A 15,624-nucleotide genomic window follows, 5' to 3' on the forward strand; every position below is an offset into this window, starting at 1 on the left:
AACAGACAGAAGGAAAGATTACCAGAAACAAGGACTAACACTGAAGCCATAAAGCTAAGAGAGAAAGCTTCTGTGCAGAACTGAGGACAAAAAAAATACTTTGCAGGGTTTGATTTTTGCTGAGTTCAGAGGAACTGGTGTATTGCAGGAAAAAAATGTGTATCATTGAAAAAATAAACAGGCTTTCCTGAGGTGAGGTGGGGGGGGAAGCAGCATTCATGATTAGGAAGCAACCTGCTACATATCAAAAACTGGCAAATTCTGGAGTTGAAAACAAGTAATTAAGCTTTCCCACCCCACACACCTCCCTGACCTCTTTGACTGTGACTTAAAAAATTGAATGGTGAAAGACCACACTCTACCACCTGGTTCTGCAAAGCAGCTTTCAAGAGCATAGCTATTATTAGGAAGACAAGTGCTTTCCTAACCCACCAGATAGAATTTCTTACTTGTCTGCCCAGCTGACTAACAGATACAACTTATTCCACACTTTGTAACACACTGTTGTGTCTTGATACATTCTTGATCATTATTACTATCCATGCTTATTGTACTAACAAAGACCTGAGGACAACTGTTAAGCTGTTCCTGGAAAGATATGTGTATAGCTTAATTAAATCAACATGAATTAAGGGATTTTCTGTGCTTAAAGTAATCACTCCATACTCTCTTCCGTTTCACCTGAAAAGCTGTTTTGTTCTGAAAACCTTGTGCTTAGTTATTTCCCCTACCAGTAAAAATACCACTTCTTTTCTTGCTACTTTCCTCTAACCTCTCCTGCCATGATACAAAGAATGACCCCACAAGACTGCCCAGCACACTTCATTTCAGTCTGCTTGTAGATTACACTTGCAATGGTAATCTAAAATATATTAATAAACAAGTAACAAACAGATTGGAGTAAATAGTTTCCAACAAAAATATCAGGGGTAAAAGTAAATAAATTCCAACATAAATTTGTCCAGGTAGGGACTCAATAAAATCGGGGGAAAGACTAAAGGATTGGGTCTTATTATTAGGCACAGCCATCCATTAAAACCAAAGGGATCATGTGAACCTGGCTACAGCTGTACAAGAAGCAGAGTCCAAGTCAGATCTCAGCTGCTTGCTGAAATTAGAAGGGTGAAGGTCAAACAAGCAAAGGCAACAAACCAGACACTAGCTGCTGTAATCATATCTGCAGGCAGATTTCAGGACAATTCAGATTAAAAGTACCACAGGTCAGATTATCTGAAGCTTTTATGTTTGCACATTCTGAAAATGCCATGCATATATTCAAGCTAATTGGCAGTTAAGTGTTCATTCATACCTTCCTTAATGTGTGTGTGATATCAGAACCATACGCTTTGTTTTAGCCCTTTGGAATTTCAAATGGTGCAGAAGTACAAACCCTGCTGCTTCTCTTCTGAGAAAAGATGGACCATTGCCTAATCATCCTATGATTACACAATTGCACCTACTCTTCTCTCAACCACTTTGCTGATCATTATTCTTCTCATTCAAAACACCATATATCTGACTTCAAAGCACCTGAACTAATGGCTATCCTAAGAGTGCTCTGACAGTTTTACACCAGTACGCTGGCAAAATATTCCTGCTACAGACCTAGGGTATGTCAGCAAGGTTGTGTTGATACTGGAACCTACAGTCAGACAGCAAACGATACCAGGAGTGGAACAGTCTACCAGTAGAAACTGCACTTGCATTTAATAGCCAAGGAGATCAACAACATTGACACTGAGGGGTGGTCAAAATTTTCATACTGCTGACTAATCATTGCCTGTGGAAGCAGAAATCTAGTGTGAACTCTGCTTTCTAGTGATGTATTTCAGGACTTTTTCCATGTTACATTACAGATGTGAAATCCTGAGACTTAAAAGTCTTTAAACATTACACCACAGTAATTGCTAACTTCACTGTCTAAGTCTGCAAGAGACCAAGAGCACTCCACAAACAACTAGATGAAATAAAACTTTAATTGAATGAGCAAACTTTGCCTGGCACTTTCAAGTGAAATCTTGGAACTGTCCCATTCAACTACATGTTAGTTACAGTGTACATATGCTTTAGAATGCAAAAGTTCATCTTATTCTTCTGTTGGCAATAAAAGCAACTGGAGGTACATACTAGAGGCTCTGCACTGGGTTTGTCCCTAACTTAGACTAAAAACAAGTAGCCTTTTAATTCCTATTTCTACTTCATGACCTGCTGTATAAAGATTTCTAGGTAAAGATGGTGTCCCTTTGTGAAAAGCTCGTAACCACGAGATTACAAGAAAACATTATAACACTGTAGGTCACATTAATGATATACATAAAATACCACTTTTCAATAACAAGAACACTATACTTGAGAATAAACATTAAAAAACTAGGAAGTTCAGAGTCTTAGGTCAGATTTCTAGAATACGACACCCATAAAACAATTCCACTCAAAGAGAAGCCTGCCTAACATCTTCCTAGCTTTATGCTTGGGTCATTAAAAAACTCAGCAAAGGTCAATTAAAATGTATTTCTTGCATCATTTTTACTAACCTACATTTTCTCTTTTTTATTTAAATTGAAGACAACTCATATAGGTTTTTGTTACATGTTTTTTTTAGTTACAGAATAATTTTCTAGGATTTGTTTCTGATTTATTGTGTTAATACAAGTGTATTAAAAATAAGGAATCTACACCAAATTGCTTATATTAGTAATTTCATTTGGGAAGCAAAGGTGCCTAATGTAACAAATGCAAGGATAAAAAAACCCCAATTTTTAAAAGTTGATAGCTAGTCTGAGTACTTCAGCTCTAAGGCAAATCTAAACAGCCACTGAATTTCAGATTAGGAAAAAGATTAAACACTTGGCGCTGGCTTTTTTTATTAAATCAGTAAAACCTTGTTAAAACTGAATTGTGTACGCCATTCTTACGGTCACCTGTCCATTGTGAATGCCCCAATCCATCGATCCTTAAGCCTGGAGAGAATAATTTTACCTAAGCCTGGACTCACAGCCACATTTAAATGCCTTGCCTGGTGGCACCCTTCTACATTTCCAAATCAGTATCTGAAATCTCTTATGCGTTCCTTCCAACTCTTAGTCATTTTTGTTGTAATCCTTCTGAGCTGGTTTCATAGAGACTATGGACATTCAAGGCCTTAACTCCCCTAGGACAAGACTGAAGGGAAACAAGGAACACAGGTGTAAGAGAGAAATTTCCTACCCACATACTATTACACCAGAAGTACCTGAGAGCTCCTCAGTGTTCGTATGTTTTCCTCCCACACTTCGTAAATCTGGAATTCGGCATACTTTACCATAATCTTACTTCATAATCTTACTTACTTACCCCTTTCCCATCCCCTCACGCTCCTGCACGTTTCCTGGGTGACCCGCAGGCCACGCCAGCCCCTCTGCTGTGCCCAGCAAGGCCCCTGTCACACAAGCGCAGCCCCTGCAGGGACACCCGTCCCTCCACACAGACTGCTCCCAGCCGCCTGCCTTCCATTTGCTCTATAGAAAATTCCAATTAGAGACTCTCAAAACTGCAAAGAAAGATACTTTTAGCTGGCTCGAGTAACCAGGAATAGTCAGCTGAAGACCCTAAATTATTCTTGATCAGTTAAAAGTTATCTTTTGGTTGTCATGCACCTTCTCTGAGCAGGTCAAGCATCTGGAAAACTTCCTAGCCACCTACAGTTCAGACATACAGGGCACATAACACAAATTCAAAACAGACAAATATATCCCACTTTGCCACTGACTTTCCAGACATAGCCCATCTCTTGGAAATATGAAAGAATATTAAATTACAAAGACATTTTGCATGGAAGGATTTCCTGAGTTGGCTGGCAAGGGCTCCTTCGGTCTGCATATTCAAGTTTCTCCTGGAGATTTACAAATACATTCATGTATGAGAAATTTATCTGCCGCCAACGAGGAAGAAAAATTTGGACGTCGATGCTGCTCTTCCCCATGTCTCCCGCCTGCCACAGCCCTCTCCGTGCCACCCCACACACCGTTCCCCCCCATTTCTTGTTCGTCACGCAGACCAGGCCTCACCACCCGCACCAGCTGCCTGAGGGACCGGCAGGACGAGCCCGCGCAGCCACGGGCAGCCCGGCTCCGTGAGGAAGCACGAACACGTCCCTCTCCTTCCCGCACACGGCGCCGCCGCCGCCCTGCAGCCGGGAACCCGCCGGCCCCCTCCCCGGCAGCCGGCCCCACGCCGCACAGGCCTCGCCCTCAGAGCCGGCCGCTGCCCCCCGCCGCCCAGCACAGCCCCGCGGGGCCGAGACCCGTCCGGAGCGCGGCGCTCAGGCCGGGGCCCGCCCGGCCCAGCCGCCCCGGGGGTTTTGGCGCCAAGCGGGAGGCAGCGCTGCGGCGGCCGTGCCCGGTACTGCCCGCCGCCGCCCTGCGCGGGGCTCGGCGAGGTAGGAGACTTACAGGCCGGCCTCGCCCCTGCCCCGGCGCTGGGGCTGGGGGATCCTAGCTGGGCGGCGCTGCGGGCCCGGCCCCAGGCCCGAAGGCGGGCGGGCAGGGGGGCGGCGCGGAGCCTCCTCCCGGGCTGCTCTTCCCCGGCCGGACGGAGAGCGGCACTGTGTCCCCGCGGCGCACGCTCCGCCGGAGCCTCCCCCTCTCCCCAGCCGCCGCCGCCGCCGCCACCGAGCAGCCTCCCCCTCCCCCCACCCCTCCCCGAGCAGGAGCCGCCGCCGCACCGCGGAGCAGGGAGGCGGCGGGAGCAGCCAGGGCAGCGGCCGGCCGGGGCAGCGGCGGAAAGCGAGGACCACCCGGCACGGAGGCTACTCAATGCTGCACCTTCCGGAGCTGCATGAGGTAAAGGCGGCTCCGCGTCCCGCTTCCCTCCGTCCCCGCTCCCCCCCTCCCCGCCGCCCGCGGGGGTGTGTGCGCGGAGCCGGGGGGTGGCTCTTTGTGGGCCCGGCCGGGTGCGGGGCGGCGGGCCGCGGAGGGGCTGGGGGGCTGAGGGGACATGAAGTTGCGGGAACAAATGGAAAGTGGAGAGTGGCCTGGCCCCCTCCCCGGGGGGGGCTCCCGCCGCCGCGGGGGGGTCGGGCGGGGGGCTCGGCGCCGGGCGGGGGGGCCGGCGGGGGTGTTTTGTTTGTGCCCGCCGCCGCCTCCCTCCCTCCCCCTCCCCTGTTGGTTTCTCTGCCTCCTGATAGTTTTGAGGCCTAACTGTTTAGGCCTCGTCTCCCGGCTCCGGGGCCGGTGTGCCGGCTCCGACCCCCCGCCCGGGGCCGGGAATTGCACCCACCCATCCGCTCCTCGGACCGTAGCGGGCCCTCGGCCCCGGGACATCCTTCGATCGAGCCCGAAATTTCATTGTAAAACCGTCGGTTCCGAACTAACAGTGTTGGGCTGGAGCAGCCCCGCAATGAAAGGAGGCGCCGCGGGGGAATGGGGGGGCCGGAGTTGTGAGGAGCGGCCGCGGGCCCGGCCTCGCTGCGGCGCCGCCCGGGGCGGGGGATGCGGCGGGGGGCGCAGCCCGCGGGGTGATAACCGGGGCCTTCTGCGAATTGAGGGTGAGAGATGGAAAAAGAGGGTTAGAAAGTCGTTTCCATTCTGCTGAACTTTTGTTTTCTGACCGATAGAGGCCGGTAGAGGACTGTGGAGAAGGAAAGTTTATAACCAGCAGCACCAGGATGGACTTCCCTGCTACCCAACCAAAACCTGCTGCCGACGGTAAAATCATCTACTATCCTCCGGGAGTGAAGGAGATTACGGACAAAATTACCAACGATGAGGTGGTTAAACGGTTAAAGGTGAGCAATCCTGACCACCGTCCCCTTCTTGCAACTTTTGCTTGTTAAAGTAAACATTTTGTTAGGGAAAAGGAGAACTGCCCAGAGAACTGCCTCCTTGTCGTGGTTGAAATGTTTCCTTGCCTGCAGACCTTTATGGGAATGCCACTTCCTTGCTTTTCCTTAAAACAGGAGGAGTCATTTTTGTAATTTGTGACTGTAGTCATACGAGTTCTCACAAAGCCAGAGTTGATATGTTAAGTTTTTTATTTGTATGTGAAATACAATCACAGTTTTGGGGAGAGTTCTGAAGTGGAATCATAAGTAATAATTCCAAGATAAGTAACTGAAAATTTTGCGTGGTAATCTAGAAGATTTTTGTGGGCTCCAGCACTTTGAGGAAGCGTAGTTAAACAGGGGAAGCAGCAAATCTAGTTAAGAGTATTCTTGACTGAAAAGATAGCAGTGTTCACAAACAGCACAGATGAAATTCTGGAGTTTGTAGATGGAATTTTGAAATTGTTTCCTATGTAAAGCTTGCCTCAGATTTTGCAATTTGATATAAGATCAATTCGTTCGTATTCAGTATAACTGGTGCTTGGTGAAGTTGCTAAATTTTCATAAGCAAAATAGACTGTTACAAAAGCATCTTCTCTGCTTGCTTGACAGCATCTTGGGGGACTGTGAGGCTTATTTCTTTTTTTTTTTTTTAATCCCTTTTTCCACTCAAAACATGAAATACTACTGTGATACAATGGTGGTATTTCTTAACTCTTTACTGAAAATAGAGAATAAAGTTGACCATTGATCAAATATTGGCACAGCTCATTTGTTAACACCATGGTCTTTGGACCAGAAAGTTGTCGTAACCTGGGATTTGGTCCTATGCCAAGGGTGGAGATGTAGTAATAATTTTTTAGAGATTGGAAGTATTCTCTCATCTGATTATGTGTTTCCCATCATAACAGTGACCTCACAAAGACTGAAAAATAAAAATCGTGGTCTTGGCTAGTCAGATGGTACATCAAAAAGTCTCTTACATATAAATGTGAAGAGAATGTAGGCTTTGTGCTTTGCTTCTGAAGCAGCAAGACAAATATCAGTTGTTTATTTGAAAACAAACCTTGCTCTCTAATTACAATTTTGAAAATTATTGAATGGACAAGTCCAGCCTAGTATTTTCGGAATTCCAGTGGAATATTGCCAGTGACAAGGGAAGATCCTATAGTTTTGATTGTTTCAGAGACCTTGAATCAAAGTCTGTGTGGAATGGGATAGAGTGCACTTTTGAGGTGCTCATTGAAATGGGTATTTTATGTTGTCCCAGTTGGAGAACTTGGAGTGGTGAGCTTGCCATTCCTAGAAAATGTGAATTTCAAAATCATGCGTATGTGTTTTGCTGAATTCACATGTGTGTGTTGGACATAATTTTCAGGCTAAGAGTGGATTTTTTTCCTGTCATTTTTTCATTAACTACTGTTAAGCAATTCAGATGACCTCAAGACTATAAACTAACTTTAAATGGGAACAAATACTTTTCTAGTGGACCTACCATCACTGAAACAACAGACGAAGATCCTTCTTGTCTTATTGGTACTGCTTAATCTGAGTTCGAGGAATTTTTTTGGTCAGATATTGGCTTTACTGAAGCATCAATAAAATTGGAAGTACTGTACACTTTAGAATGAAACCAACAAGTGTTTTTTCCTTATGTTTTTGCATAGACATACATATAATATTCATTTATTAAATCAAAATCTTTATATCAACTTGATTTATAAAAACTAATTCACTTTGGCACATGGAATATTATGATGTAGTGCTTGGGATGGAAATGTGTGAAAAAGTTTTGTTCAGTTAAAGGATAACTTTGCACAACTTTAAATATGCCTTAATGTTAAAAGCCAGCTTTAGCAGAATGTACAAATTCAGGCATGAATCAATCCTTGAAGTAAGGTGTTTGCCGCCTTCTTGGCCATGCATGATCTAAAGATGCTCTATGTGTCTCGTATAGAAGATGCACATGTAACTACTTGTTTTGGCTGTCAGGCTTTGGGTCAGTTCCTGCAAATTTTTAACTCTTTTAGCTTACAGAAGTCATCGTCAACTTAATTGGTTACAAATTTGTGTCCTTATTATCAACTTTTCTGATATCACATCTGTATTTTTGTGTCCAGACCTCTTCTCTTAATGAAGGGTTTTCTTATTATTGGAACTTGAGACATTCTGGGCACTTGTCCCAAAGTGCCTGAGCAGCAGCTTTTGTGCCAAGGACTTTTAAAAAGAATGTTTTTCTATCCTTTCCCTCCTTCTGCTTAGGGTTGTGGGTAATAAAATGTAGGCCAGATTCATTTACAGTGTTTTGATATATCTGTATGGTAACATTAGCACTGTCTTGAAAATGGACAATTGAGAATTTTTAAATCAACATGTACCTTCTAAGCGACTTAGAAAGGAAAAGCCTCTGGATTGCAGATATATGATGAATGAAACACCAGTTCAGGTGCTTAATGGAGTCAAAGGTGGTTTCTGGTGTGTTAGATTACACTGGTGGGTCGGTGCCTTCTTGGAGTGGGACAGTATTAGATGTATCATTTCAGCTATGGAAGAAGTGATTTTAACTGTGGTGTGCTGTGAGTGGGGACAAGTGTCCATTCAACAGATCCAATTAAGTTTAACCAAACTAGGCAGCTAGCATGTAGCAGAGTTGAAGCTTACTGTACTTAGACTACAAAATGTTGTTATTTGTTTGGGGTTTTTTTGTCTAATGCTCCTCTTTACACCACAACTGTTCACATTATATAGTGTTTGGTTTCAGGGCTGTAAGTCAAATGCTTGGCAATTCAGTAAGGCTTGTGAGGAGAGGTAATAACTTTTATTTAACCAAGCAATAGAAGTAGAAAACAACAAACAACTCTAATGCACAGAAGTAGTCCTTGAGTTCCAAAATTGAGCCAGCAACTCAGTACAAGTTGAGAACAATTGTACCAGCAATATTATATTTCTTCCCATAAGATAGCTGAAAGTTGAAAGAAGTTTCAAAAACTCAGCATGTGCTTTGCTGCAGAGCATCTCTATTGTTTTGTTTTGTTTTGTTTTTCTTTTTTCCAAAATTGGCTGTATTTTACTGCCCTGTCAAACTCTAGACTTGTATGTTGTTGTCAGTAAAATACTAAATCTCAGATTTAACTTTCTTTGGTCAAAAGAGAATATTTTTATGTCATTTATATATAAACTTGTAATCATTATGAATAAGATTATTAGTAGCATACTAAATTGTCAGATATACTAAAAATAGCCACATCAATTCAACACACATATTGTTTGTCAGAGAGTGACAGAACAGCCTTTGTAGGCAAAGCCAGAACAGCCACTGCTGCTTGTCCCAACCTCTGTTCTGTACTTTCTCTACATGCATTTTGTTTTGCCACATGCCAAAACAGGTGGATGAACAGATCTGGGTTAAAACTTAGGAGGGGAAAAAAAACCCCACCAAAACCTGTGTTAATTTTAGCCTGAATCATGTTCTTGCTTGATTTATTATGAGATCTCACAAAAATGCTTGTGCTTGTGTAGGGGAAAAAGTAACTTCTTTCTGTGGCAGTGTTGAAGGAACTTCAGAGTTGATTTAAATGTGAAAGTTTGGAACTCTTGAGAGAATTTTGCAGAAACAATGCAAAAGTGCCCATGTCTATCTGGCCTGATAGGTTTGGAGTTTTTTTGGGTTTTGGGGGTTTTTTGTAAGTAAAAGAAATAATTCATAATGACAAGTTGAGATACAGCTTTATACCAACAACTACACAGTTTGGTAAAATGTATGACAAGTTTGTAGAAAAAATGATAGCATTTATTGTGCAGTGTTTTATTTTACCTAAAGATATCAGCGTAAGCAATGCTAATTCATAAAAGCTGAATTTTAATCAGGCACTGAAGATACAAAAGTGCTTCCTCCCCGCCCCCCCCCAAAAAGGAGGATGTTTCTGAAGCTGTTGAAAGGAAAAGGAATGATAAATTAGTTTCAGCATAGAAATGTTTAACAAAGGTTTAAGGCAGTGTAAAAAAACTGTCTTTGTGAAATTAGGAGTTTTATAGGTTAGAATTTATTGAGGTCAATGTAGTTCTTCTTTATCATAGCTGGGGTTAGTATTGTGTTTCCTGTTGCTTTTGGTTTTATTTTTGTTTGGTTTGGGGAGTGATTTTTTCCTTACTCTTTTCAATCAGAATCAGTCCAGTAGTCTTGTTGCTTTTCCCATGGTGACAGTCTGGCAAGGCATTTTCTGTGAAAGTCTTTTGATTTCCAACCCCCAGTCCTCCCTTTCTCCTCATTTCTCTCCCTGCCACTCCACCCCAAGGCCTAGCTTGTGATCATCTGGAGAAGCTGGCGCTCATAGTGTGCCTCGAAGCCTTCCTTATCTTGTCCCATGGCATTTCTTAGTTATCTGATATGTATTTGTGCCAGAGTGAAACAAACACTCCCTCTCCTTCTTCCTATTGTCTTTCTGTGTGTTCTTCTGGTTATGAGATGTTGGCCTCTTTGTAGTTGGGCCTATTGGGCCTTTATCTTTGGAAGATTATCCTCCTATCACCAGAAATAGCTAATGCTAATAATTCGTCGTATTATACACAGGTGTTTTTTAGGCATCTGTTACATGATGTTATAATAAAGAAAGGTTGGGTTTTTTGCTACTTAAATGCTTTGGTGTAGGCTGAAGGTATGTGAGAGGAAAAAAAAAGTTGCTCTTTACTCAAGCTGATATTTCTGCATAAGTTGATGGCCACTCTCTGAGGTTGTGTAGTTAGATGGACCTTTGATCTGACCTGGCTATGCTTAGGTAGTTATTTTGAAGGAAACTAAAAAATATAAATTAGAGTATCATTTGGGAGAAGAAAATGTGTTTTATGTTGTGTCGTACACTAGGATTTGGTATGCATGAGAGGAAAAGGTACACATATTAAGTATGTTGGATTGTATTATTTAATAAATACTATTTGCTGGCAAGACTTAGATGACATGTGTTTTCATGGCTTAGACCTCTGACTTACATGTCCTTGCATGCTTACATTTAAGAATTATAAGTATTTTTGTGGAGGTCATATAGCCAGGTTACAGAAATTATCCGCGGTTAATTATTCTAAAAAATTTAAAATTTCCATTAATTGTATTTAACTGCAGACTGCAGTTTGAAATGTTCTTGAGCTATTGCTGGCCACATAAGCCTAAAGCCAAATTTCTAATTTGATTTTGCTCATAGTTTAATCTTTTTAATTAGTTTGACTCTTGTAACAATCAAGTTTTTCATTAACTAGGACAGGCCAGTAGTCAGAGAAGAAGTAGTCTTGTTCTGATTTTTTTTTTCCAATGGAATAATAGCTGTTTGCTTTGTGAATGTCCCAATTTAATCAATCCTTAGAGACGTAGACCATGTAGGCTCACCCATTTCACCCAGATGTTACTTAATTTCAAAATGATTGATGACGAGACCCTTTGTGTCCGATAATTTTCTTCTGTTACAAGTGCATCAGTAATTAATGGCAATTTCACATACACAATATTATTCTAATCGTTTCTTGGCAACAAGAAGATAAATACATTGTGAAAGAAAAGAAGCACAATTTGGAAGGGAGAAAAATAGAGGTTCCTGAATTAGGAATGATAACTTTTGATAACTGACCACCAAAATGAACACAGTAGCTGAGAAATCCTTATGCCCTCGTTTATTCTGTTATAAACCTCGAAGAATTATTGATTTTATTCCTGTGCTAATGCTTTTTTTGTGAGGTGAGGACATGATGTTAATAACAATTTAAAAGATGCAGAACTGTAAGGAAAAAAAGAAAACATACCCGAACACAAGAAATGTAAGCTGGCTTCATATACCTGATCTGGCATTTCTAAAATGTGACTTCTGAAGTGACTTTGCATTCTGTTGTTCTTTACATGTTCAGTCCACAAGTTCCTTTGATTTCAGTTATATTTCTGGGTGCCTGGCACTTCTGTAAGCCTGGCCTCATCTCTTGGCTGAAGAACCGAGAAAATGACAAACATTTTCTGTGAAAACTTTGTTATAGATTGTTTAACAGGCATCATATAGAAACTTTGTAAGAGGTGGGAGGCTAGCATGCAGGTCTTCAGGCTTAACTGTTTCAAAACAAGGCATTCATTTCCTGCGATATTTTCCTTTGGTTATAGTCTCCCAGCTTCAATAAGTAAGAAAGGTGTCCTTTGGGCAATACACTCCTCTCCAAAACAACCTTGATTAACTCCAGAACAAGTCCTTTCTGTGGACTGAACAAAGTAATGGCTTCAGGTTTTTTGTTTGTTTGTTTTTAAGAAAAAAAAAAGGAGTATGTAATCACTTAACAAATACTGTATTAACATTAGGACTGAGGAGTCTGACTAGAGGTTTGAGAAGTATAGGATTGTTCACCTTGGAAAATAGGTGAATAAGAGCTGTTGTGATAAAAGCCTACAAAATAATGAATGACATAGTAAATTAGGAATTTTTTGTTTTGCCCCTTCTCCAGAAGAAAGAACACTAATTGAAACTTTAAAAACCGTTGAAGGTTAAATATTTCTTAGGGTTATACTGGCAGGTTGCAGCAGAGCAGGGCTGAACTGATCTTGTATTGAGGATAAGTAACATGCTTTAATCATACAAGTCAGTTGCTTTAGGTGGGTGTGTCTGTCAGTATGTATTTTATTGGTATAATGTGGGATATTTCTTATGTATTCAAATATTTTAAATAAAGTTTGGATACAAAATCCTTGACATATCACTGCATTCTCATGAGGAGTTTGTACGTGTAAGTTTGCAAAATAGCAGGAGCCTTGGCTATGCTAAAAGACTGATCAATGAAGTGTTAATCTCACAACAGCGCTATGAAAGAAAAAATATCCTTTGGTTTGCAGACAGTAATATGGAGATGATTGATAGGAAAGGAGATCCAACATTATTTGAGGTTACTTTTCTTCCTTGCTTACTTGAATGAATTAATATTATTTTGTCTGCTTACTGCCTGTGTGCATCTTTTACTACCAAAAAGCAAAACAACAGACACGGTACATATTATAGCCATTTTTTGTAGTTTAAAAACCCCAAACTTTTGTCTAGTCTCCAGTCTATGTTAAATGTTCTTTGTATATGAAATTTTTCCAGACTGCAATATCTTCTCAATCACCATTGTTACCTAGAAATCTAAAACACATGTTTATTATTGGTGTCACTCAAAGCAATGTGTGTTTGCTGGTTCTGCAGCTGCAGTAAACTAATGAACTGTATTCCCACTGCTGTGCTGACATCAGAATTTGGCTGTTGCAAAGATGTCTTAAGCGTGATGAAGTACTGTTAAAGGTAAACAAAGATAAAATTGGCACCAAGTATTTCCTGCTTAGAAAGAAAGGTCGAAAACTTTGTGGTACTTAGATAGCATGGGATATCCTAAACATATGTTTTATTTGAGACAGTCGATATGTACTTACCTGATGTCAGAGCTTGCAGGGTTAGGATGGGTTTTGCAGCCACAGTGGGGGGAAAAATCCATTCAAATTTACTTACTGCAAAGACTGGTCAGCCTTTTTAATGTCTTATTTATTCTCGAGTGAGTTCCTATTTATTTTGAGTTGTTCAGTAATGTTATCCAATCTTAATAGTACTCTATTGTCTTCCATGAGTAGGGCCCGTCACCTTTTGCTGAAACACTGGTGTAGTCATTAGCAATTTTAGGCTTTATTTTATGTTTTTAGTGTTGTATTTTAGTATCTTATGGTATGAATTATGACATCTATCTCTAGGAGATTTATAAAAACTTTCCGAAGTGTTGAAATAGAGGAGAAGTTTTGTACTGGCAAAATACATTCACGAACATTAAAGAGACATATGTCTTCTCTATTTACAAATAATTTTTGAAGTGATACAGACATTGCAGATGAAAGAGAAGGATAAAGAGCCTTTTAAAAGGAGTTTGGAGAAATCAAATATTTCTGGCATCTCCCTACCCCCTTCTTGGCTGGCTAAAACTAAAAACGATACCTTCAGTCTTTGGTCGTCTTGATGAAAATTTCTTATGTGACATGCTATTACAGAAAGGGTAAAGCAAAAATGAAAAAGAGAAAGGGAAAAAAGGAAACAACAAAACTACTCAAAAGTAGCTAAAAATCTCAAAAAGATGATTACTACATTCTTTAGTTAATGTTTTCTATAATATTTTTTGTTTTCTGTATTTTGGCTGCTTAGAATCACAATGGTGTTGCAAATGCTGAAGCAAAATTGTGCAGTGAAAGTAGAGTTGAATTAGAAAGTGCTTAATATAAAGAAAGTCTGCAGTTTGAGCTATAGTGTGGATGTGAAAAGAAGTTTAAGTTGTTCCTTGAAAACAAACTGACTTATGTTAGCAATTTAATGAAAGGAAAATTATGTTGGATATTTCCCCTTACAGCTTTTACTCTACCTTCAGATAGGGTACATCCCGCTATTTTAATATCATTTTATGTTTTAACTGTGTTCTTCTGTTACTATTTGAAAATACATGCATGCGCTTAATTATCCAAAATGCAGTAAAGGTTCTCCATAATAAACTCATTATTGAAGTTTAATCAAACCATAGTAATAATTTAATAGGGACTTATTTGAAATTAGATTTTGAGGAATATAAAAAATGTACTTTTCTTGTGATGCGAAAGAGTAAAACCTGATACTTGATAACTTAACTTTCACTGACTGTGACTAACTTTCTGTGGGATTTAATCCTGATGTCCTAGTCAGTTAGAAATAATACAATTTTTCTTTAAAAACTTCGTTTACATGAAAGAATGAAGAGGAATCATTTGGAAATTATGCCCCTTTTTCATGTAGTAGTGCAAGGTATTGTAGGATAAGTGAAGTTAAATTCTTAGGCTGTTGCAGTAATAAGAATGAAATAAACTCAATACTTACTTTTGATGGTAGGATCAGAATTCAGCATTTTGGGGGGAGGTGGAAAAGGTTACTCTGTATGTTTGGTTTTGGACAGGTGGTTCTTTCTCAGTACTGAATTGCTGCAGAGCTAACATTCATTAACTTACAAAGCAAAACAAAGAAATGCAAGGCAACTTTAAAGCTTTTTGCTGAAAAAACATGTTTATTTAAATACCTTATTCAGCCACCCTTTGTAAATGTAGTTGGCATGTGTCACTATTTCTGAAAATAGACTAATCCATCTCTTCTCTAAAGCTCTCACTTCTGCTATCGCCAGTAAAATTTCAGTGGCAAGAAAAGTAATACTATTTTTGCTTGTGTGAAGTCAGTAAATGAAGGTATAGGAGTTGCATTTATGAGCTGTTAGTGACATTTTTTTTCTAGAAAATGTATGTAGAATATGAAAGTAGGCATAACTCTGCAGCCTAAGGGAAATTGGGAAATCTGGAAATAAGATTTCAGCTTTGTTCCAGTTGGAACGGGTGGTCTGGACTGCTGTAAAATCATGAGAATTTTGCTTTAGGAAATGAGAGTGTTCACCACTTACTAAAACTATATCTTTGTAGAATATATATGCATTGATACAACTGGAAGTAGATCAGTAGAAAACCTAACAAGTTGTTAAAAAAGTCTCTTTGAACTGGCAGTGAAAACCAAGTTAAAGAGTATGTTTCTAAACCTCAGCTGGGAAACCGGTGGTGGCATGTAATGTTTTCCAAAGTTACGTTCTTTCGATCCTAGCCGTTATTTCCTTTTAAAGGTTAAGACATCTTTGGTCAAATTACGAAATTAAAAGGCTGCTGTTTAATTTTGACATCTTTGCCTGTTGTTCTTAGTTTAGGTTCTTGTGCAAATTGGAGCATTCCGGTCTGAGTTGTTTGTTACGTAGATTAAAGCATTACTTATCCTAGAGTTGCAGCTCTGTAT

At 40.6% G+C, this 15,624-nt stretch overlaps 1 protein-coding gene across 2 annotated transcripts in view; it reads left to right on the forward strand.

Moving 5' to 3' along the window:
* Positions 1-4,571: 4,571 nt before the first annotated feature.
* The window catches only part of PDS5A (PDS5 cohesin associated factor A), a 77,825-nt gene continuing 66,772 nt past the window's right edge, over positions 4,572-15,624 (forward strand). Inside the window, exons 1-2 of one of the 2 annotated variants that reach the window (XM_065633306.1) lie at positions 4,572-4,820; positions 5,594-5,764. In XM_065633306.1, coding sequence (XP_065489378.1) covers positions 4,794-4,820; positions 5,594-5,764 — 198 coding nt within the window. In that variant the 5' untranslated portion in view covers positions 4,572-4,793. The remainder of the gene's footprint in view (positions 4,821-5,593; positions 5,765-15,624) is intronic. The other variant, XM_065633307.1, reaches the window with a different exon arrangement.

This window comes from Caloenas nicobarica, chromosome 4 (assembly GCF_036013445.1).
Source record: "Caloenas nicobarica isolate bCalNic1 chromosome 4, bCalNic1.hap1, whole genome shotgun sequence".
Lineage (NCBI taxonomy): Eukaryota > Metazoa > Chordata > Aves > Columbiformes > Columbidae > Caloenas > Caloenas nicobarica.